The following is a 23,394-nucleotide window of genomic DNA, read 5'->3' as shown; positions in this document are numbered from 1 at the left end:
TTTTCGTTCGATCGGCACAAAATTTGGTATTGAGGGTTTTTTGGGGTCGCCGATTACGATTCTGACGTCAGAATTGGAAAATTCAAGATGGCGGACCCAAAATGGCGACTATTTTAGGTTAAGTTCGTGATTTTTCGTTCAATCGGCACAAAATTTGGTATTGAGGGTTTTTTGGGGTCGCTGATTACGATTCTGATGTCAGAATTCCAAAGTTTAAGATGGCGGATCCAATATGGCAATTAGCATCCAATTTTATTTTGAAAATTTGAGCCTGCCAAAAAATATGAAAACAATTTTATAAGTTAGTAATAGACCTGAAAAATATATGACAAAAAATTTCAAAGCGTTTCGACACTTCGTTTGAGAACAACTGAATTTATTCTGAAAAAAAACGAGTCTTTTGCGTTTGAATGATGTATAATTAATAATAAATAAACAAATATCCACTTTTTTCCTTAAGTATCTTTTAGCTTGAACCTTCAAGATACTAGAAACGACTTAGAAGTATAAAGGTATTGGCAATAATGTAAAAACTGCAGGAAAAAAGGTGGTACATACGTGTACCGCTGCCCCTCAAAGGGTTAAGACTCTTTTAAATAATGCAATATACTTAGTCATATGAAATTTTAAATTTCAAATAACGCGCCGAAATACAACGTTGATCAGTAATAACGCATGAATTCCGGTACAAAAGAGCGATGCACCGTCGAAATTTGAAATCTTTTCACTCGTTTGTTTATTCAATGTAAGAAGAAAAAGGGTTAGTTTGCTCGGTCGGTAAGGGTAGAAGTACTATACGACCTTAACGGCACAGTGTAATATTATTCACAATGTCATTATATCACAGGATATATGACGCTTATCGCGAACTGTACTCTGAAAAGTTTTCCAAACAAAAAGTGCGAAATAACGTAAATGGGATGCGGAAAGCTTTTAAGGAGGATACAAAATATAATTAACGATGTAATAAATTTAAAATGGACTTAGGGGGGTTAAAATATGTTGAAAATAATTAGAGCCACGTAGATTATGAACGTTCCCTTTTTCCGAGCTTCAAACTAATTTTCCGAAATTTTCTGTACTTCAAAAACTCGGTGTAGCTAAAAATAACAACTTTACACCTGATGCATCGTCAAAACCGCCGATTATCAATTGTTCCAATGTCAGGAAAGGTTGTCGAGGCACGAGCAGCGTTTCCTTTTTATTATTTATACATCGCGTGTTGCCGCTATGCTACGAGGTTGTGCGCAGCTTCAATTCGCACGTCACACTGTAAATTACCATCCACGTTGTACGCACAGATAAAGGATTTGTCGATTTGATCAAAAATAGCAATAAAAAATGACGATAAGATGCTTATTTTTTTTTTTTTTTTTTTCATTCGATAATTATCTGGTCGGAGCAGCCATTCGTATTATTATTAACATTGTTGTTGTTGTTGTTATTATTAGATAAAAAACTGCGTTAACGTGAATTCAAAAATATACTTCGTAAAATATCTTTAATGGGCCGTATTTTTTTCATCATCACGATGTTGTTTGGTAAAGTTTCGAAAAAATTTTTGCTCACTTGTACACTTGAATTTTTCGAAATCGAATTATACACGCCAAATGTATATATTTTTTTTTCCACCCTATCCTTATATATACATTATAAATACACAGTCGAAAGATAATAGATTGTGTACGTATTAATTCTCGTATTGAATAAACAAATGATAATATACTTTCTCATGTACATTTTATCAGTACCCACGAACAGATTTCGGGAATATTACACGAGTCTGAAGTTAGTACCGTTAATGTATCGAGACATAGAAACGAAAATTAATATTTTACACCTTTCGAACAACTGGAAAAGTTGAAATTACAAAATCTGAGTTTGCTAAATTTTAAGAAAACCTAAAGTTGCAGAATAACGACTTTCTCCAAAGATGCATCATTATATTAACGTTACAAACTTCAGCCTGATAATATTTCGAGAGTCTAAAATTAGCGAACACTCGGTATTCTGCCGTTAATTTTAGAACAAATTTTACGAAGTTATGAAAGTGAGTCGTACATTGTGATGAATTTTATTCAATTTCCTCTAAGGTAGTGATTTTTATTAAATTTTACGTCTTCGCACGAATGACTTTTTCCCAATTAAAACCATTTGGCGAGCAAAAAATCTTTCTATTTTTGCTTATATTAATACTGCAATAATTGCAAACTTTTTCAATACGATTTGAAAGCAAACGAATTAGCTGCACTCCACCCAAAGTGAACGATAACAAAATAACCAAAAAATACCGCAACCATGACGCTGGGACGAAAATATTACTCGTCTACATATTGATTATTATTTATTCTAAACGAGGTAGTCAAGTCTGTAAGCTAAATAGATCAGTAGTACATACATCTTCCCTATCTCTTCTCTACATGTTATATAAAACTTTATTACTTACGTAAACTTATGTAACTTTATCGTAACAATGAAAAACGAGTATTTCACGATTTTGGAATTGTCTGAAATTCAGTAAGTCGTAATAACAAAAAACGAACTCACACTTGGAGATCTTAGATCGTTAAAAATCATTGTAAAATTGAGAAAATAGTGATTTTTTTATCCAATGTTTCGTTACGATAACGTCACTAACTTCAACCTCAATAACATTCGCTTACAAGTCGAGAACTACTGAAGCGATTTTGATAGTTTTACTTTCTGTGTGTAGCTACAACGTCTGGCAGGTTTTAGGCTGTATTTCGTTACAACCAGATCAATAGTTTTGTAGATATAACGATATTTGTAAGCCAAGTTCGAACGGGATGAGTAACTTATTATTGCGAACGCTGAACAAACTCTATCAACTCGAGGAAAGTTATATTCAAAACGTTTCAAAGTCTTGATCGAGATGCTTTCCGTGTGCGGTAGTTTTATACATTCGATGAATGATTGTAAAAACAAGTATACCAAAAGAACAAATTCATTCCACATCGTACCGCAAGAAATAGATTAAATGAGATAACGTTTTTATTGCTCTAATCAAGAATGAATGTTCGAGTGTCGTCATCTCTTGAGCGTTCATTGCATGACATTAATTGAAGATAATGTATGTATGCACCCATATGGAGGAAATGACATTCGTGTGTGAAGAATCAACGTTGAATGAGGGGCGACGTCAAAATCAAAACTTTGGAAAAGAACGAAACACTTTTAAAGAAAAATTCCATTCGTGTCATTTGCGCCAATGATAATGAACACGAATAAAACAGCATTCCTACTATGTAACAGAAATGAATCACAGCGAATTCAATTAACACCCACTAGCTAAGATATTAACGATTTCAGAAATAGTTTGTTAATTATAATTACGTTAGAAATGATCAAATCCTGGTATATATTATCCGATTGTAATGTATTTCGACTCGATTTTATCCCTAACAAAATACCCAGAATTATATTGAGCAACGTCTTAAAAAAATTTGAAACATTACAGTCAAGTTATAACGCGCAAATGTAATCGTTGACGAACATACGTTGTAACGTATGTTGCATAAATCCACGACTTTCATCGACTCTGGAGATGACTCTTAAAATTTTTCAACCCCTTAAGATCTATATGGCGAAAAATTAGCTTATCATTCGAATATGCGCCGATTTATTTCTACTAGTTAATTTAGTAATGATTTTGTTTCACTCGCGCATGTAACATTGGCGATTTTGAAACGCTATCTTCTCGTTTCCTAACTTTTGATCTAGACAGTACCGCCCATGCAACCTTAAGCAAAGGTCACAGCAATTTGACAGTCCAAGGAGGGGGGGATTGTCGAAATTACCGAACGCAACGTAGCCAACATGGTTACGTATATCGGAGTAGAGAGAATAACACATGCGACAAAATAACGAGGCTGAAGTTAGTAACGATAACGTAACAAAATACTGCGTCTGAAGGGGGGGGGGGGGGGGGGGGGGGGTGGTAGAAATTTTTAAATATGAATACAAATTTGCCTTGTTATGATTTAGTACATTTTAGACATTTCTGCAATTGTGAAATATCGATTATTTGTAAACATAAGTCATTACAATAACGTTGCTAACTTCAGTCTCAAACAAACATTGACTGTATTAATAGATGACAACGACGTATGAAGGACGTCGACGCTGCTACGAAATGCAACACCGGATTGTCGCGAGAACTCAAGAGTAACGAGCCATCGGTGTTCATAGCAAATTATCACATACTTACACGGACTGTGAAATGTACACGGCGGATTGACGGGCGTGTATGGGAAATAAATTTGAACACGAAAGACGTGACGTTTGTCGTTTGTTTCTTTGCATAGAAGAAAAAAAGGAATGACATCTGGTAAGACAGAAGAAATAAACAAAAACAACACTGGTAACCCGGAGATTTTGATTTCTCCCTGTTACAGCGTATTAGTCTAACGTAATTAAGAACTAGGTCGGTATAATCAAGCTTTTCAAGCGTCTGGCTGACGCCGTGGTGGTAAAAAGCCGGTGTATTATAACCTCAAAAATGAGCGAAGATTCATTACTCGGCTTGTTTTACCTCCGCGTATAAGATGCAAGTGAGTAAGTAGAGGAATCGAGACGAAACGGAATCGTTACATCATCGGTAATAACCGATGATAAAGTGTATAGAACAGGAAAAAATAAATGGGCAAAATTCTACCTGATACGACGAGCGCCTCGTTCGGTCCGCAAGTGTGAACATTCCCCATCTCTGATTGATTTTATGTGTGTATGATTTTTATAATCCAAATGGAGTGACGGTAGAAGAAACGGAGCACATAAACGCACAATAAACAACACAACAATGAGATCGAACAGTTGTAAACAGTTCTAATAATTATCCCACTGACACGAGACACCGACCAGAGACGACGCGACACAACGATTCACCGACCGACGACACTAACAACTAACTAATTACAGAACGACACTGAACACACTTCACGATATCAGCCCTTTTAATCGGTGTGCCTGCAGCAACCAACCCGAAAGCGAGTGCACGACGAGCTCTAATATTTTCCTAAACTTGGAACGGAAGTAAACATGTCAGAGCAGCGACTGTCGGACGAACGACATCTCACTCACCGTACCACGGAATAGAGCGCTAGTGACAACGGTTACTCTCTTTAATTTCACTTTCGCTGACCGTATCTATATTTCTTTATTTTTTTTCAACGCGCCTATGTTTGGTGGATGTTTTTTTGTCAATTGTCCAGGCGTCGTATGATTCACTTCTCGTTACGCCTATGAGTGCGCTCAGAAATTGGCTGGCAGGGCTAAAAAGTCCCTAGGACAGAGGCAGTGACTTACGAACTCGAGAGTGCGAAGGAGATGAAAGATTGTTGTCAGTATCGGGAGCTAAGGTCGTGACCACGAAGTATAGATACAAGGAGTCTGAACGTAATGTTGAACGAATGGTCGTAATTTAGGGAACAGATTTTTTTGCCGGTAGAGTGCGCCACTTTTTAAGAAGCACTCGTTTAAATTCTTACGCGGGAAGTCTTGTTGCTATTGACACCTCTCTGGAAAAAAATATTCTGAGAAATGTGGAATTAAATACCAAGTTTTAGGATTTACATTTAACTTTTCTCTCCGTAGCACTTTTATTAAAACATTTGACTAGAAAATGCCCCCGCATTATTATGAAATTGTTAATTATTTTTTTTGTTAATTCTTTTTTATGCTCGTCACAGCCAACAAAAATTGATATATTTCTTGTCGTATCGTCATTTATATCAGAGATTGTTGAAGAATCATTATTTAATAGCAAGCTACAATTGTTTTCATTGTCGTCATTAGTATGTGATTTTGGCTCAGCTTTCTTCCTCAAATGAACTTTCTGGTATTCATACACATATACACTACCATCTTTTAAAATCTCTCGATCAGTTTTAATCACATTCTCTGGATTAAAGTGTAATTCACAAATAAAACTGCTAGCTTTTAATTCTTGTCCCAAAGCTGAGCTCCATTTACTACGCAATTCAACATCCTTAAAAGTAATATATATTTTTATATTTAAGCACATAAATAAAAATATTTTTCAAATATTAGAAAACGACATAAATTTTAGAATTACTTGTTAATAACACAAATTTTCAATATTATTTTGAGGTTACTCACTTTTGGTGCTTTGAATAAAGCTACTTTCTCTACATTCTCACTTGCCTTTCGGCCACTAAGACAACCATGAACAGCACAACACCTACCCATTGTTTTCTTAAAATTAATTTTAAATAGATAAATTTTTATTTTATATTTAATTTAATTAATTTTAACATTCGCGAGCTAGTATATGGTGTATGTTTACGTGTAATAATAATAATAACAACGGTACGTCCTGAGTACTTGCGCAGCCAGTGGCAGAAAAGAGAACTATGATTTAGGTTTATTATTGCGTACATTAATACTATGAAAACCTCGATACCGTTCAGACTCCTTGTATCTACACTCCGTGGTCGTGACCAGCCCCCTAACACACGCTGCTAAGGCCGTGTTCGTAAATTCACTGCCAGTACTAAAAATTCCCTAGGACAGAGACAGAGTTGTCCATGAACTCAGCAGCGCAAAAGAGATAAAAGATTGCTGACAGTACTGTCAGTCAATTTTCGAACACGGCCTAAAAGTGGTTCGCAAAATGTCCCTTGATTCTGCCACCAATTTCCATCACTAGTGGCGCTAGTAGTTATCTGACAAGCTTGCGCGCGGTCAGCGAGGAAAGCGAGCGTGTCAGAAGTCTACTAGCGCCACGTAGAAGAACTAAAAAACGGGGACAAGACGCGTACAATTTTTTAGTATACAAGCATTGGTGAGTGTCAGGGGGCTGGTCGTAACGCAACGTATCACTTCCTCCGATTATCTAACCGCGCCGTTAGATTGGCCAGACGCTGTCGTTTTCCCTATTCTTTCTGTTGGTTCGAAACTAGAATCTACGCGCCAAGCTCACGTCCCCGTAAGTTGCTGTATTTTGATTGGTTAAGAACTATAGAGTTTCTGCGCAGTGCGTATTTTACCCTAGCTTTCCTGTCTCTCTATTGGTTGATGTCACCGTCCGTTTTATCGACACTTGTCACAAAACAGCAATTTCATTATGGGTCATTCATTTTATGTTAGAAAAGTCTACAATTTCATCTTCAACTTCAAAAATACAATACAAAGGGGTGTGCTGAATTGTGCTTATGTTTGGGTTACATTGCGCCATAAATCTCATATGCCGAAATATAAAAATTACTTTATGGGAATTTGTGATCTAAGTTTGGTGATTTATGGGACCTCATAACCATTCAATTTGCACGGGAAGGAAATATCATTAATCTCAATAGCAAGAATTTTATCACAGCTTATGAAAAAACGGAAGCACACCCCTTTATATTGTATTTTTGAAGTTGAAGATGAAAATGTGGACTTTTCTAACATAAAATGAATGACCCATAATGAAATTGCTGTTTTGTGACAAGTGTCGATAAAACGGACGGTGACATCAGCCAATAGAGAGACAGGAAAGCTAGGGTAAAATACGCACTGCGCAAAAACTCTATAGTTCTTAATCAATCAAAATACAGCAACTTACGGGGACGTGAGCTTGGCGCGTAGATTCTAGTTTCGAACCAACAGAAAGAATAGGGAAAACGACAGTGTCTGGCCAATCTAACGGCGCGGTTAGATAATCGGAGGAAGTGATACGTTGCGTTACGACCAGCCCGCTGACACCACTGCTTGTATACTAAAAAATTGTACGCGTCTTGTCCCCGTTTTTTAGTTCTTTTACGTGGCGCTAGTAGACTTCTGTCACGCTCGCTGCCCTCGCTGACCGCGCGCGAGCTGGTCAGACAACTACTAGCGCCACTAGTGGTGGAGATTGGCGGCAGAATCGAGGGACATTTTGCGAACCACTTTTAGCAGCGTGTGTCAGAGGACTGGTATGAATTATTCGGTGTATTCTATTATATTATAAAGTCAAAAATGCCTACTTGTATTTTGAATTTTAAAATAATGTCAACTTAAATCAAATACCTAACAAACAAAATCAGTCATTTCTCTGAACTCCTGTCACCTCATCGACTTATTGTTCATCAAGTTCCAGTCATCCTCGAAAGGTAAGGTGAGTTTTTACTTTATTATTCTGACGGTCATTCCTTTCCCCGTTTGTGTGAAAACCGCGATTGAACATCCATTGTCCACTGCATTTCAATGCCTAGTCGGTACCTGCTGACCCAGAACTACCGACGGTGCATCGGCCTGTACTTCAGAGCATTCTTCACAGTCCCCACCATCCAAACATTCTGATTGCCTTGCAAAGTTTAGTCGACCAATCAAAATTCTCGGATGGTGGGATATGTGAAAAGTGAAATTACAGAATCGATCGCTAGATCTAGTGTCTAGCATCTGGAATTGTCGGGGAGTGATGTTGTGACGTCACAGTACACTCCACCATACTGTATGTCATAAATCCGTGGTCTATGCATAAAAGGATGACGTATTGCTAGCAGTTTACATCGGTTTACATCACGGCGCCGAGTCCCGTCTCTTTCTAACATTACGTCCCAGACTCCCAATTGAATCCGTGGAACGGCTGTCATTAGCAGCTGGATGCTGATGGCCTGCGTTGGCGTTTGATGTCGTCAACTGCAGTGGTTTACGCGAATTGAGCGGTGAAACGGTGGACGACAACACCAGTCGAAGTGATGGTGAGCTGAGCTGACAGGTGTGATAAAATGGCGAAAATAATAAAGGCACCGGAGGTTTCCACCGCGTCGTTTTCCTGCGAATATTGCCCCAATATCACCTTCAGATACATCGAGGACTTCATAAGGTAGGTCCCGACTCCACACCTTAGTATTTTCGACTTATCTGGCCACGTTGCGTCTCACCGCGTTATCATTGCCACCTTCCGCAATCATCAGCTGACCTTGCCGCTGTCATTGCCCGAATAAATTCTCCCCTGTTAATCTGAGCCCGCCTTGTATTGTTGGTTAAAACTTCAAAGGTCTTACTCAATGTTCAGTATTCATCTTTCATCTATTCAGCGAGATGCTTAAATAAACTGTCATATGTTTCCATCGGTCACTTTTCTTCTCTCATCATCTGTCATAGTTGAGCCAACTTTCAAGCATTGATATTGTTGTAAATTATGCAAACAATCTTAGCACAACAATCTACTTTGTTTGCATTAGCGACTCGCTTTAAAATTGCAGTGAATCTGTAAAATTTTTTATTTCAATGACTTCCTCTAAATATTCCATCCATTAAAGATGACTCGTCTAAAGCAACGACTTATTATTACTCAAATTAACATAAGCTATTGATCTAACCAGACTCTTGTGGTAGTAATTAGGTGCTTACGTAACTCCTTTTCATTGCACTACCTGGCAGTAATTATTTTTTTTGTACTCCTAAAGATTAAAATACTTCGAAAGATCCACGATATGATATCTTTTCAGTCGCTCCACACAATTTCAATTCTTCTCTTGATTTATCACATGAAATTGTATGTCAAATGCTTAAGCACTCGGCAGTTGTTCAGTTGTAACAAGGTTGAAGAACATTAAACATTGCAAAAATATCACCAATACGCTATTTCACAATGATTTTGATATTATTGAGTATTTAGATTGTTAGACTTCATGTTGTTCTATTTCAGTTGCTTAAACTTCACATCCTCCTAAGACGGCGGACCAACGATTTTTCTTAAAATTGCATTGTTATATCAACCTTACCAACTTAAACAATACGAATTCTCACAGCTAATTGTTGCGATGAAGGCAAATTGGCCAATTTTGGTTGGCCAGTATCAAAAGTTAGGAAAAGAGGAGAAATCCTTACAAAGGTCATTTAAACAATCTCCGGTAATGTTATTTGCATAAATGATAGTGAAGATATGTCATACAACATCCGTAATTTCAAAGAGAAATGATTCTGAGCAAATTTTTATAACATAAGCTTAGATATCAATGATTTGAGTAAAATTTTTGTAGTCAGAACGTTTAAAATGAGTAAACTGTGGTGTTTATCATTCAATTATGATGTCTTGGCCTCATTTTGTTCTTCATACAGATTTACAAACTAGATAAAATTAGATTTATGTTAGTACGGTAAAATAGATGTTCGTTAACAATCACATTCGTGTGTTATAATTATATTATCATATAAGAGTCTATCTCGAATGTTGTCTAGACAATTTGTGAAGATCTGATCAGTGACGAAAATGAGTCGAAACATGTAAGAATCGCATAAAAAACACCAGAGTTTATTAATCATTTTGAAAATTCTGATTCTAAAATCTTTTCTCAAATTGCTCGATATCTCTTAGGTTGTGCCATTAAAATTTGCTTAGTATCGTATGTGTTATATAAGATACTATATAAAGATGATGTATGCTTTATCTTAGACACTTGAGAGAGCAACATTGCGCAAGAGAAGGTGGTTCGTTTGTTTGCCGTTATGGGTATAACAGTGTATGCAGCAGCCTTCCGGTCGAAGGTGTTTCGGATAAGGATTACATAGCCCATGCGACAAAACACGCGACGATGCAGCAGCAGCAACAGCAACAAAAGAAAAGCAACGGTCAAGTAACCGGATCGTCTCCGTCGTGGACCATTTATTCAGCTGCGCAAAACTTGCCTGCGGTACTGAATGACCCCAACAAAGGAAAGCAAAGTAATTTTCTCACCAAGACATGGGGTGATGCATTTGTTGAAAAAGTTGATATACCCAAAAGTCCATATCTGCCTGACGTCTCTATGCAGCACTTCGACAATTATATGAAGAAGATTGCACGGGTTTGTATAATCTTTTAGAGATAATATTATCGTCAAGTATTTTGCGAGAAGTTCTTTCTCCCTGATTATTTTCCTGTACCGCATATTCACTTTTCATTTCTGTTACAGAGATATCGTAAGCATTCGCGCATGAACACAAATTCCAACAATTCCACCTCGCCAAACGAGTTGTTGCAGAATTTTCCCAATCTCAGGAAAGTCAAGTCGCTGGGTAAGCAAACATGGAATATACGCTAGTCTTGTAACCTGAACAATGGCTACGATGAAAATATTGATTCTTTATTCGTTTTGCAGAACGTTCTCAATTCGACTTGTCGAGCATACCAAAGATCTTTTTGATGCCGCATTTGGACCTTGCTCAGAAGGAAAATTTCCTCGCTGTATTCCCGTTCGCTAAGGAAGGACTATTGGATGAAGATGGAAACACAGCCAGCCATGCTAAACTCATGCAAGAGAAAGTATGGACACGACTACACTCCGTAGGCCATTCTATGTACTTTTTATGTTGTGTGCTGTTTTCTATGTGTACATCAGGGTGTTTAGCGTCAGGGAATTTCCGGAAAACCAAGAAATCTCACGGAATTAGATGCAGTCTGGAAAATTCAGGGAAATTTCGGGGGAATCGGGCAATTTATCCCGTTATTACCGCTCCAAGGCAAATATTCTAGTCAATATGTACTACATCTGTAGATAGCAAATACGTACAATCATCTATGCATATAAATTAAACTTGAGTTTTTATCAAATTTTTATTAAAAAAATGTAAAACTTCGCCGATAACCGAGTCTTGAAACCAATTCACAGTGTTCGGTACATTTTCCTGAATTGAAAAAATGGCTAGGTATGATTTTCTCTTGTACAAATACTTATACTGTGATATTTTCTTCAGACAAGAATGAAGAATTTTTTGCTCATATCTTGATTGGATGTCTAAAAAAGTGGGTGAATATTATCAATATATGTTTTAACAATCAATTATTTAATTTGATTGGAGTTTGTTTCATTCAAAAGTGTGTCGGTGGAATTTACTCTAAATATTTTTTAATTCTAATCAATTGAAGGGAAGCATTATTGTCGACAATAACGTCAACCATTTCGCTTGGTGACAGGTTTTCCATTCTCCACGTTATCGGGGAAACGGCTTAATCGATTTGCCTGAAATTTGAAAATGGTGGCCATCTGTTTTTGAAATTCGATTTTATTGGTCAAAATTTTCGATTTTTTAAGATTCAAATCAACCAACAAGAATTACGAAAATAAAAAAGACGTGGATTCGTAGCAAAGAACATGAACATTGCTAGAGTACTGTCTCCAAATTTGAAGTGAATCAGTTGAGTCGATTTCGAGATATCGTGGGCACCGCAAAGAAGGTATCAATGAATGAGATGATTTAAGTTCAATAACAATGCTTCCTATCGATTAATTTTAATAACAAAATATATTTACATGAAACCTTCCCTCTACACTTTTGAGTTAAAAAAAAAAGAAAAAACCCAATCAACTTGACTAATCGGTCGTATATGTGTAAATTCTCAAAATTCACGGACATTTTCAGCCATCTACCGAAATATTTCACCCCCTGGAATTAATTTAAGAAAGATTGACTTTTTTAACTTGAATTCAAGATTTCGTACATGTATAATTCAATGAATTTTCGCGTTAAAAGTGAGTTTGTCGATACAGGTAGTTAAAACGCACCTTGTAAAAATGAATATATTTGTCCAAAAAAGCGAAAAGCGCCAGGAAATTTGATATGCCATTGAAGCCTAGACACCTTGTATAATTTATATCGATTCAGAGTCAAATTACATGTTCAAAATATTTCTTGTCACATTTTAATCACTGGATAAAAATTGTGACCTTCACTTTTAGATGAAGATAAGTTGCATCAGAGAACTCTCGCTTAATCAATCTCAATTTCAAACTGTCTCCATTGTCTAAAAATACTCTCTGTTTAGTAATAGTCCGTTTTCTGTCATTGAGCCTTGACTGTTTTTCTTGGTAACAGCTCAGCCATTATCTGGACATCGTCGAGGTTCGAATAGCAGAACAGGTGGCGTCAAAATCTCAAGCATTCTTCCATGCGATGACGTCGCATGATGCTCTGATGGAACAACTGACCCAAACAATCACAGTTTTGAAAGCTTTGCGAGAAAATATTCATCAAATTGACAAAAGCCTTGTTAAGGACTCCTTAGAAATTTTACGGTGGGTCTAGATTTGGCTTAAACAAATGCGAGACGCTCTTTCAAAAACACATAGCAGGATTAGCTTGAAAGGTACATGATCAAGGAATTCGTAATAGTTCAGTCTCTGTAACCAAGTTTTAAACCATTTTAGACTGGAGCGAGCGAGGTGCAACCACTTGATGGTCCAGGAAAAGCTCAAACTTATGTCAACTGTCCACCAGACGCAGCCTATGATACAACTACTTCTCTCCACGCCCGATTACGTCGCAGCTCTTGATCTGATTTCCACCACGCAAGAAATCTTACTGCAAGAATTGAACGGTGTTCACAGTTTCAGGTAATTACGTTACTCGTAGAATATTGATTTAAGGAAGGTTAAGGCTGTACTTCGCGTCTCAATTGAAATTTCTAATTATCAAACCTCTTTCCAAAATATCGATGTCTTGATCATTAAACGCTGGAAGATTAAAAACAATAGAAAACTTGACCTCTGCTGAATACCTTTTTTCGGTTCCAAAATTACAATTTAAATATATTCGAAATCTCATCACAGATTAAGTTCAATTAAAGAAGAAACCTATGGGATACAATGAAAGCACAAATATCGTTTACGGTTTCACATTAATTCGAATCCTCGCAGCATTTAAATAGAAATAAATGGATGCAGATTGGATTGTTTGAGATTTATCAAACTTTCGAGTAAAACAAATTCTCAATAAACTGCATTCCATGATGTGAAAATCAATTCGAATTAATCGTTTTACTGTTTCGAATGTGTGTCAATGATTTCGGTTTCTTTCCATTTTGCTGTGCTTGAATTTTAAGGCTATTGCAATTTGATGCAATTTGTATTACACATCGAATTTCGATTCTATGCGTTTTTATTTGATTTTTTTTGTAAATCAAAAAATTCACTTAGAATGGATCGAGTGGAAGAAAAAATATTATACCTCGGTAAGTTAGATTCGTGTAAATATCTGGCAATCTGAATTTCACAAAGAAACTGATAACGCGATGTAAAATTGAACGGAATTAATTAATCGTTATATTGTTTTGAAAATGTGTTTGATTTATTTTAATTTAAATTTTTATGTTTAAATTGTAACGCAATTTCAAATTTCCATTCAATCCAATCTCTGATACACAATTTTGTTTCTGTCCATTTTCGTTCAATTGTTTTGTACAAATTCAAATTCACACAAAATATTCCAAAGAAGACGTCGTAATTCATTCATAATAAATAGCAAGAATCCATATCCTTAGATACGTATTCAAAACGGTGAAACGAGAAATCTGGGTTAATTATGACATCATGCGATCAATTTTCATGTAAAATTTGGATTTGCTGGTAGTCAAAACAATTCTGTTTCAATACGTTCTAATGTTTTTTCCTTTGCTGGTCAAGTTTTAATTCAGATCGTGAATTCTTAAGGAAAAATCTTTTAATTACGTAATTTTCCTAAAACTAACAAAAAGTGAAACATAGGTATTCGGTAAGTGTGATCTTATTTCATTATATGCTCGAAATTATTTCAGGCATTTTAGTTCGCAACTCACTGAAATGGAAAGACTTATCGACAAGATGTTGTCAACTGAGTTTGAGCGCTACGCAACAGCCGATTTAAACAGGCCCTTGGGAGGAGAAAACGTAATTCTTGACGGGGTGAGCAAAATTATAATGTAAAATACATTAATGTCCATGTTACCACAAAATTCTTGCTAGTAAAATAACTATACTCAATTTATTTTTTCAACAGGACAAACTGGTGTCGATCATATCGGGCCTTTTGCGGCAGAAACACTTTCAGTTTGTCGATACGTATAAAGAAGAAGCCATTATGACTGTGAGAGCTGTTACCAAACAATGTGTGATAGAAGCTTTGGCTGCCAGCGACTCGTGCAGCGACCATCTGGAAGTTGGGAGTCTCTCTCTTGTCGAAAGACTGTCTCTTTTACACAGCACCATTCAATCCTTCACCTTCCTTCTCCACAGAGTTAAGGTTCGCACGATCTTATGCTCGTAAATGAAGATCAAATAATTCTGCCAACTTGCCACACATTTCATGCGATTTCACTCACAGTTGGCCGCATTTTAGTAATATTTGAATATCATCTCTCTGAATTTTTTTCGATTTTTCCGCTGAAAACATCTTATGCAATACGAATAAAAATATAAGCTCTATCGCATTATACAAATTTCAGTGAAAATCAAAATTTTTTTTTTATTTTGTACAATCAATTCTTTTACCAGTCTTGCCTAATCCAAGTTATCCGAGACGGTTCGACGAACGGGGTTGAATTGATGGGGAATACCTCCTATATAAGTAATTTATTAATTTCAGGCAGTACACGATGTCATTCGCGATACTTCAGACCTGGCAGCTGGTCAGACCAACAATTCAGTGGACAGTTCTCTGACGGATTGTCTGCTTTCTCGCGATGAACACGTTCGTGTTACCAGCAAGCTATCGGACATGCTAACTTCGGTTTGTGAATATTGTCACGAACGATTGGGCCACTTGCTTTCTACCGCTGCGAACGAAAGGGACAAATCACAAAACGAAAAAGACAAGCCAATGAACGATACCGCTGTTAGTAAGCAAATAGATAAAGAAATACAGAATTGGAATGAGAAAGTTCACTGGCTTAGCGATAAAGCAACCGCTCTACAAGTCTGTCAACTCGCTTCTATGGTCGAAGGCTTCACTGTAACGTGCGAAAAACTCTGCGGAAAACAGTGCACAGCTTTGCGGTCGGCGTTTAAAGTGAGTTTTGTTATACGAGCAGTGCCTTTCAATTCAGCAAATCTTAATCCATGTGTAATTTGCTACTGTTTTTCATCCATCAGGCACAAGCAACTAAATTTGTCCAGCGATTTCACGCTGAGCGTAAAACGAAATTGAGTCTTCTTCTAGACTCGGAAAGGTGGCGTCAAGCGGATGTTCCAACGGAATTTCAGAATCTAGTGAGCCACGTGTATGAAAATAAATCTTTTCCAACAGAGTCGAAATTGCGCGAGGACACTGAGAAGAGCAAAAAGAAAGACGCGGCTGAACCAGTGTCTAACTTCATATTTGTCGGAGATGAGAAGTATGCCGTGGTCGGAACTACCCTAATGCTTATACAAATGATTCACGAATATTGCAGGTGTGTTGTGTGTTTAATTAAATCAAAAGTTAAAACAAGAGAAAAAGTTATTCCAAAAATCTACAGCAGTCTTATGTGCGCCAATGATGCTTAACAGGACTGAACCATTGTCTCTAACATACGATAAGAGATGAATTTTATCAATTTTGAATAACACGAGCTAAGATATCAACGATCTGAGAAAAGGTTTCATATTTGAAACGTTTAAAGTGATTAAACTCTGTTGTTTTTTATTCACTTAAAATGTTTTTGAATTTATTTGGTTCACTGTAGAAAATTCCGAAGATTGCCTGAAGAAAAAACGTCTAGAGTGTAAAAGAATAGATTTTCGTCATATTGGGCGCAACGTATGCTCGAATATGCACCATTCGTGGGCCTAAAATTCAAAGTTGTTAAAATGCGTGATTTAACGTGAAACAAATGATTCAAACAAATGATTTCAAATTCGAATGAATATAACACTATCCTGACACGCGTCGCACGATAAAATGATCACTGGTGTGTCTTTACAGTTTGTGTCATAGTGTCATAAGCAGAAGCTTTTAATTAGTTATTTCAACGATTTTTAATAGCCATTACGGAAGATCAAAGTGTAGACTGATGATTTTACCCCTCCGAAATTACTCGCAGCTTTCAATAAAAATGCGAATTATATCCAATAAAATTTAGTTTCGTTCAATAATACACATTTTTATTTGGCTTTATTCAATAATATTGTTTTCTGTGATTAGTATTTTGTTTTTCAATTTTCACAGAGTATTTTTGTCTCTAAGACACCCTGATGAGAGCTTCGCCCCTTGCATCCCTTCCCGCGCCCCGACTATGCGGTTTTCGTTCTTTTATTCGTTCGAATTCATCTTCCACCAAGTGCTCCCTTCTTCTTCCCTCCTACCTTGGTTGCATATTTTCCATCTACTGCTATGAAAAATATTGTTGACACCATAGGCGTAAAACTTTACACCCTAGGTACGAAAATAACTATTTTGTAAGTATGGTACAAGAGATATTCGTAATGTTGTCTTACATGTCTTGCTCGCAATTTTTTGGGATCTGGTCAACGAGAAAAATAAATCCAAAAACACTAGAATCAGATTAAAAAAAACACTGAATTTGAATTGTTTTGAACCTTTTAAATATAAAACGTTGAAATTTGACATTGTGTTATTTGAATTTGTTGAGATTCATTACTATTACACAATAGGGATGTTTCAGTCTTGCTCACTATCGTTGTCACAAATAACACTATTGGAGATTTTTCAAACAGCTTCTCTCTCACTTCCTGACTGCTGTTTCAAGCAGTTGAGTCTAGATTAATCTAAAAAACCAAATTTTGTTCCAAACTGTAATGACGGAGATCCTCGTTTCAGCACAAGCAACGAACTAACAACGTTGTCAGGAACATTGGGAAGACATTTGGCCGAGTTGTTGCGACATTTCAACTCTCGCTGTTGTCAACTAGTCCTTGGAGCTGGAGCGATGCAAGTTGCAGGATTGAAGACCATCACTAGCACGATTCTTGTGCTGGCCAGTCGCAGTCTGCAGTTGCTCTTGTGGTTTATGCCATTCGTCAAGGCTCACTTCCAAGGTTTGCTTTAAAGAACCAGCTAGATCGCTGTAATCCTTATTCAACAAATACAGAATACTGTTTATTCTATGCAACCTGCCCAACAGTTTTGGCCGATCACGGAACAAGTCGAGGAGTCGCAGGTGCAGCAGCAGTAAGCGGAGGCGTGGCTTTGCTGGACAGTGTTGAAAGGGATATTCGAGCCCATGTCAGAGAAATCGAAGGAAAGGTCTTGACCATCGTTGGAAGCCTCGTTGGGGCGCAATTATCGCACTGGACTGCCAGGCCGCCGGTTCCATCGCAACCGTTCAAGAATATTTCAAGGTAGTAAAATTCCCATTTACCAATATTTTTTCTCACTAAATTGTCTGGGAATTTTGGAAAACGTCGAAAAATTTCGGCAAATACTTGCAGTTTGTCGTAGAAATTCAGCGAAATGAGGTGTTCAATGGGATTTTCCAATTTTTCGGTTATTGCTGATAATTCAAGTTGGATCCTTATAATTTTTATCGCTCACTCAAAAGTTTAAAGAAAACATTTGCACATTTGCTGAGCTCACTTGAATATCAGTGTTCATACATATAGATTATAACGATGATATTACTAACAATGTGAATGTGAGTGCTTGATAATGTACGAGTATGATAAAAAAAAATCGCTTGGAGAGTCTCATTTAAACTAATTTAATCACGTTTAAAAAAATTTTTGAATAATTGAATTTTAAATGTAAAAAGACCTGATTATGTTAACAAATTCAGAAAAATAACATTATCCTATCATTCGTTACCAAAAAATTCACATTGATTGTCCGATTCGAATTATAATAGCTTATGTTATATTTCTGTGTGAACTCTCCGTAGATCGTCAGAATGAGATTTTGGGTAACATTGATATATTTACCACTACATCATAATCTTATCATCCATAGATTGTAACAATTACACGTGTTGGATTTCTTTTACCAGCCGATTAACATAAGAAAAAACCTGTCTCAGACGATCTATAGCGTATTCAATTATGAATATAGTAAGCTATTATTCACTTGAATCCAGAAAGTAATGTATGTATTATATACAAACTATACATTTTGGTCCAAACAAAAACGTGATATGAGTTGAAATTCAGTGTTGCATTTTGTTTTTTCTAGGACACAAGAGAGTTTGCTCCTGAATTGTAAATTGATTTAATGCGCTTTAGTTACACCTTTTCTTCATCTTTGTATAGTTATGTTTTTTTTCGCCACATTTTTGAGCTGTCTCACATATACCATACATAAGTCGACTAGCAATTACGATCTTCTGCTTACTACTAGTGGATCATTGTATCCCAAAGTTTAGAAAAGTCTAGAAAAAGTGTCGCAAAATGCGATATGTCGATGCATGAAGTCAGAGAAAAAGTTGAGCGTGGTTGCGGTAAAGAAGACAAAGAAAATTCAGTGAATTTTGAAATTCAAATTGACTGGTCACTTTGTTCTCAAATTACTGTTACGTCAAAGCGTTAATAACGATTACTTTTTCAGACACGTGGTGAAACTGCACGAAGCTGTTTCCAGCATACTGCCTTCGTCGCAAGTGGAAAGCCTTTATCGCAGCGTAAATACAACACTGAAAGAGAAGCTGAGGGAGCAACTTGTGAAAATGAATATCGTCAACAATGGCGGACCGCAGCATGGCGTTGTTACTTCAGAGTTGACTTTTTACCTCGAGGCATTGAAAGCTTTGAAGGTTTTACCAATGGAAGAATTAAATGACGATTGGATGAATGCTATATGGACTAGATAACATGCAGAGCGTGTTGTTTACTGCATTTTGGAAACTATGCAGTTTTATAAGCAGAGGTGACTACGAGCATCCATAGTTCTGATCCAATTCATCGCAAATTTGATGTGACGTGACGTTGAAGAATGCGCATTCGTTCCGAAAAGTATCGATGAATCAATTTTACTCTGATCTTGGTGCTTCGTCATGTGGATTAATATCAAACGTGGAAACCGAAGGAGAGATTGATGTAATTACTCATTTTCTGGGGGACTGTGAACTCAAAATAACCCACCGTTACCGCAAACTCTGTCTGGTATCTTTGCTTTTCCATCATAGATCCGTTTCCATTAATCATTATCATTATTATTCAGGGTAATTTCGGTGAATACAGAAATTTCTCGTCAAGTATTGCAATTAATTTTATTTCAGGCATTTATCTGTATACAAGTCTTTAGTTAATCTGGTTCCACTTTAAAAAAGAACAGGCTTGTTTTCGAATTATGGGATGGAAGAAAATATAACGACTGCTGAACAGGAATTGATTTGAATTTGGTCTTGATACAAATTGACGATTTGAAAAAGCTTCCAGGTTTGAATATTCTGCTGGCATACAGCGGATTCTAAGTGCCAAAATTTTCAAAAATTTTCAATGTCACTTGCATATTAATTTATTCTTTCTCTTCGTGAACACCGTATCTAAAATTAAGATAAATTTCAATTGGCATCCTATTTGGTCATAATGGTAGAAACAGACTGTTAAAACAGGCTTCCACTACCAAGTAGTATTCTCTAATTTTTTTCGAGTACCAAAATTAGGTATGAAAAGATTGTTTGTCACCTTTTTTCTTTGTTCCACCTTCATGCTTCTTGAAGATGAGATCAGGTGTTTCCGTTTGTCTGCTGAGAGCTACCGATGGAAATCCACTGGTTGAATTTCCCATTTTGTGTTCCATAGTATTACGTTGTAATGGATGAAATTCACTCAAGACTTGCTGTTGCGATCGCAAATCGCGTCTAATATTAGAGAGAGTGCAAATTCGAAAATTTTAATATTCTATTATTAGCAAACATTTTATTTGGTTGTGTGCAATGACGTTTTACTGTGATTGAAATGATTATTTCAAATTTTTCAAGTCGAAGTATTCGCTCATGTACTAAAAAAAAAGGAGAAGAATAAGATAGGAAAACAGAATCAATGTGCTTTTATTTAAATTATTGTTGTTATTATTACTATTGTTGTTATGATGAAAGGTAACTATTAGAAAATGCTTTTCTTTCCATCCTTGAATTTGGTTGTTTAACAATGGGATAATTAAATTTTAAAAAACGTGCAATAATTATTAAAATCGCAGTACAAATTATCTTTGAAGATGGTATACACAGGCTTACCAAGAGACAGCCATCTTGCATCTTTAGGTTTCGAGACTAGTCTTGAACTCTAATATTATTAACTCGCTTGTGCCAATTAAAACGAAATAGTCAAAGCATGAGCCTAGTTGACTATTTGCATCGAGATTCATCCTATGTAAAGAATAAAAACGAAGGCAAAACAAAAAAGAGAAAACAGTTCTTTATCTGTAATGCTGCAGAGAGAAAGTTTTCAGAATGAGAAATCAGGTACCTGCATTAAACATTTTTCAATTTGTATTAGCGAAGACGTGAAAAAAGAAACTTAGCTTTTTTTTTACACTTTTCTTACACTTATTTTACACCTGCTACAACACAGGTGTTTAAATTTAATTAACGCACTAAGAAAAAGCCTTAACTAATTACTTTTAAGGGTGAAAATTAAAAACGTACATAAAAATAGAGCGAGCAATCTTTGATATATCATGGCTTTAAATCTGTAAATGACTGCAGGCACTGTTACTAAACATGTTACAAAAAAATCGCGTCCGATATTCTGATATTAAAGTAGCGAAAAGGTGAAAAAATTTACCTACTACATGCATCCAAACGACATTCCGTAACATATTATGAATGTAAATAAAGTTCATCTTGTATAAGGTGCCTCAGACTGATCCGATAATTAGTGATACATACCTGTGAATTATTGTTCGCTTCTCAATTACACCGCGAAGTTTGTAGTCGAAGGACCAAAATATCAACAAGAAATTAATACTAGTTCTACACATTTCTTCGTGTTATTTCAGCATTGAAATTTACCTGGAAACGTCAGGGATATGATCAAAAATTAAAAATTTAAAGTGTAGTGTATACAATTTTTCAGAAAACTTCACTGCGATACGATTAGTGAATTTATTATTATTATTTGGTATCTTTGGGTAGGAGAAATAGAAAAACATTTTTTTTTTTTCTTTTTAATTAGTAGGAATTTTAGAAATATAACTTTCTAACAACACTGATTGTTTTGACTTATAAATTTCTGTTAGAAAATATCTCATGTAATGTAATATCGTGGATTTTGCATTTAGAATATTAATCCTTACGCTGGTGTCTCACTGGGGTCGCTGGAGACCCCATGTCAAAAATCATTGCCTGGAAACGGAGATATCGATTGAAAGGCCTTGAAAAAATTCTGGGATACTCTTTGACTATTACGTTTCAAGGAAGATTATATGAATTTAGCAAAACGAAATTATGAATATGCAAAAAAAAAAATCATAAATCAACAATGTACCAAAAAATTAATTATTCTACTCAGAAAATCATAGCTGACTGAATTTTCACTATTTTGAGCTGAAAATTTACTCAGTATTTTTCTAGACAGAGATAATCAAGAAAAAAAATATGAAGATACTTGCACGATGAAAAATAAGTATCCATTTGAGTGAGTGAAATTGAATTCTTGGGAAAAGAATGAACTAATGACTTTTATGATATTACATTGTTTATCTTGGATCAAATCAGATTATTTTTGATGTTTTTCACATAGAATATACGGTGAAGATGCAACGGGGTCATTTTGACCCCGGTGTGCAGCGTAAGGGTTAATACAATAGCTTAATAAACCGGTAGACAATTTTGATATCTAAGTCGAAAGTACCTAAAATTCATGATATTTGAATGAAAATTGTGAAATGATTATCCATTTATTTTACTCAAAACTGGTTTGACTAATCATATATAGTTTTTTTTTTTTTTTAATTTCTTACACAGATATATTTAAATTACATGAGATCAGAAGATATATGTAAGAATTTGAAATGTTTAATTTTGGTTCGGCGTGGTCTGAATAGTTGATTTACTGTCGCACCCATTTTTTTTTTTTTTTTTTTTTTTTTGCGATCGATTTTGAATTTGTTCGTAATTTGTTTTTTTTTTTTTTTGCTAATGTACGGTTTTCTATTTAAAAATTTTCAGTGCAATTTTTGAATACACATTATCAAGTCTTTATGAATTACACATTAAGTGGCATCAATAATTACTTGGTACTATTTTAGTTTATCCCACCATTCAATTATTATCACAATTTTGATTCTGCTTTATCGTTATACAATTTCTACTTAAAGATGGTACAACTTGTATTTTCTCGTGTAATTAGGAATAATATTCAATTCTTTAAATGGAAGTGTTTTTTTTTTTTTTTTTTGTGGAAAATGTAGGTACATTTCAAAATAGCATCAAGGTGGATGGGTCTAGTTAATATGCGATAAAAATTGTATATTCGAACAATTTTGCATATTGTTATCGCTCTGCGATACGAAATATTGAAATTTAAACAATTTATAAAATATTTTGTTTAAGTTTGTCAACGTACTTGTTATACTATAGTTTACATATTTGAATTATTCTTAACATGCATGTTGACCGTGAAATCAAACTTATTGTCTATGCAAAAAGCCTCCATCTTGAGAAACGTGCACGTATGCAAACAGTATAAATATTAATGTAAAAAATGTATATACTTACTTCCATATTGTTATTAGGGTGTTTTTTTATGGAGCAACATTTTTTTTCGCTCCCAAATGAAAAACTAA

General features: G+C 35.7%; 3 protein-coding genes across 4 annotated transcripts in view; 1 reads left to right on the top strand and 2 right to left on the bottom strand.

Moving 5' to 3' along the window:
• Positions 1 to 5,224, bottom strand: part of LOC107221709 (flotillin-2) — a 533,503-nt gene extending 528,279 nt beyond the window's left edge. The window contains exon 1 of the mRNA XM_046731133.1: positions 4,676 to 5,224. Within this exon, the coding sequence (XP_046587089.1) occupies positions 4,676 to 4,724 (49 nt within the window). The 5' untranslated portion in view covers positions 4,725 to 5,224. The remainder of the gene's footprint in view (positions 1 to 4,675) is intronic.
• A 3,287-nt stretch (positions 5,225 to 8,511) lies between these two features.
• Positions 8,512 to 22,063, top strand: LOC107219050 (vacuolar protein sorting-associated protein 54). 2 transcript variants are annotated; one of them, XM_015657119.2, is made up of 13 exons: positions 8,512 to 8,827; positions 10,403 to 10,793; positions 10,902 to 11,004; positions 11,088 to 11,251; positions 12,802 to 13,001; positions 13,134 to 13,319; positions 14,519 to 14,645; positions 14,740 to 14,982; positions 15,325 to 15,747; positions 15,831 to 16,129; positions 17,497 to 17,714; positions 17,801 to 18,017; positions 19,213 to 22,063. In XM_015657119.2, exons 1-13 carry the CDS (start codon positions 8,730 to 8,732, stop codon positions 19,472 to 19,474), a joined length of 2,931 nt encoding a protein of 976 aa, XP_015512605.2. In that variant the 5' UTR covers positions 8,512 to 8,729; the 3' UTR covers positions 19,475 to 22,063. The 2 variants fall into 2 exon arrangements, with proteins under 2 accessions (XP_015512605.2, XP_046587056.1); XM_046731100.1 differs by having other exon boundaries at positions 11,088 to 11,272.
• LOC124292848 lies at positions 20,021 to 21,619 on the bottom strand. Its single transcript, XM_046731154.1, has 3 exons — positions 21,497 to 21,619; positions 20,292 to 20,467; positions 20,021 to 20,149 (listed from the first exon to the last, which is right to left on the bottom strand). Exons 1-3 carry the CDS (start codon positions 21,586 to 21,588, stop codon positions 20,106 to 20,108), a joined length of 312 nt encoding a protein of 103 aa, XP_046587110.1. The 5' UTR covers positions 21,589 to 21,619; the 3' UTR covers positions 20,021 to 20,105.
• Positions 22,064 to 23,394: the final 1,331 nt, after the last annotated feature.

Source organism: Neodiprion lecontei, chromosome 2, assembly GCF_021901455.1.
Source record: "Neodiprion lecontei isolate iyNeoLeco1 chromosome 2, iyNeoLeco1.1, whole genome shotgun sequence".
Lineage (NCBI taxonomy): Eukaryota > Metazoa > Arthropoda > Insecta > Hymenoptera > Diprionidae > Neodiprion > Neodiprion lecontei.
This window is presented reverse-complemented; position numbering and strand designations above follow the sequence as displayed.

Bases quoted from the DNA above. Each gene is read 5' to 3' on its own strand.
- LOC107219050 (XM_046731100.1), top strand. From the start codon at position 8,730: ATGGCGAAAATAATAAAGGCACCGGAGGTTTCCACCGCGTCGTTTTCC. The intron at 11,005-11,087 runs GTAAGCAAACAT...TTCGTTTTGCAG, and splicing joins CAGGAAAGTCAAGTCGCTGG to AACGTTCTCAATTCGACTTG. The intron at 15,748-15,830 runs GTGAGTTTTGTT...TTCATCCATCAG, and splicing joins CTTTGCGGTCGGCGTTTAAA to GCACAAGCAACTAAATTTGT.
- LOC124292848 (XM_046731154.1), bottom strand. From the start codon at position 21,588: ATGTGTAGAACTAGTATTAATTTCTTGTTGATATTTTGGTCCTTCGAC. The intron at 20,468-21,496 runs GTATGTATCACT...CTCTAATATTAG, and splicing joins AAGCGAACAATAATTCACAG to ACGCGATTTGCGATCGCAAC. The intron at 20,150-20,291 runs GTGACAAACAAT...TCTTAATTTTAG, and splicing joins AGGTGGAACAAAGAAAAAAG to ATACGGTGTTCACGAAGAGA.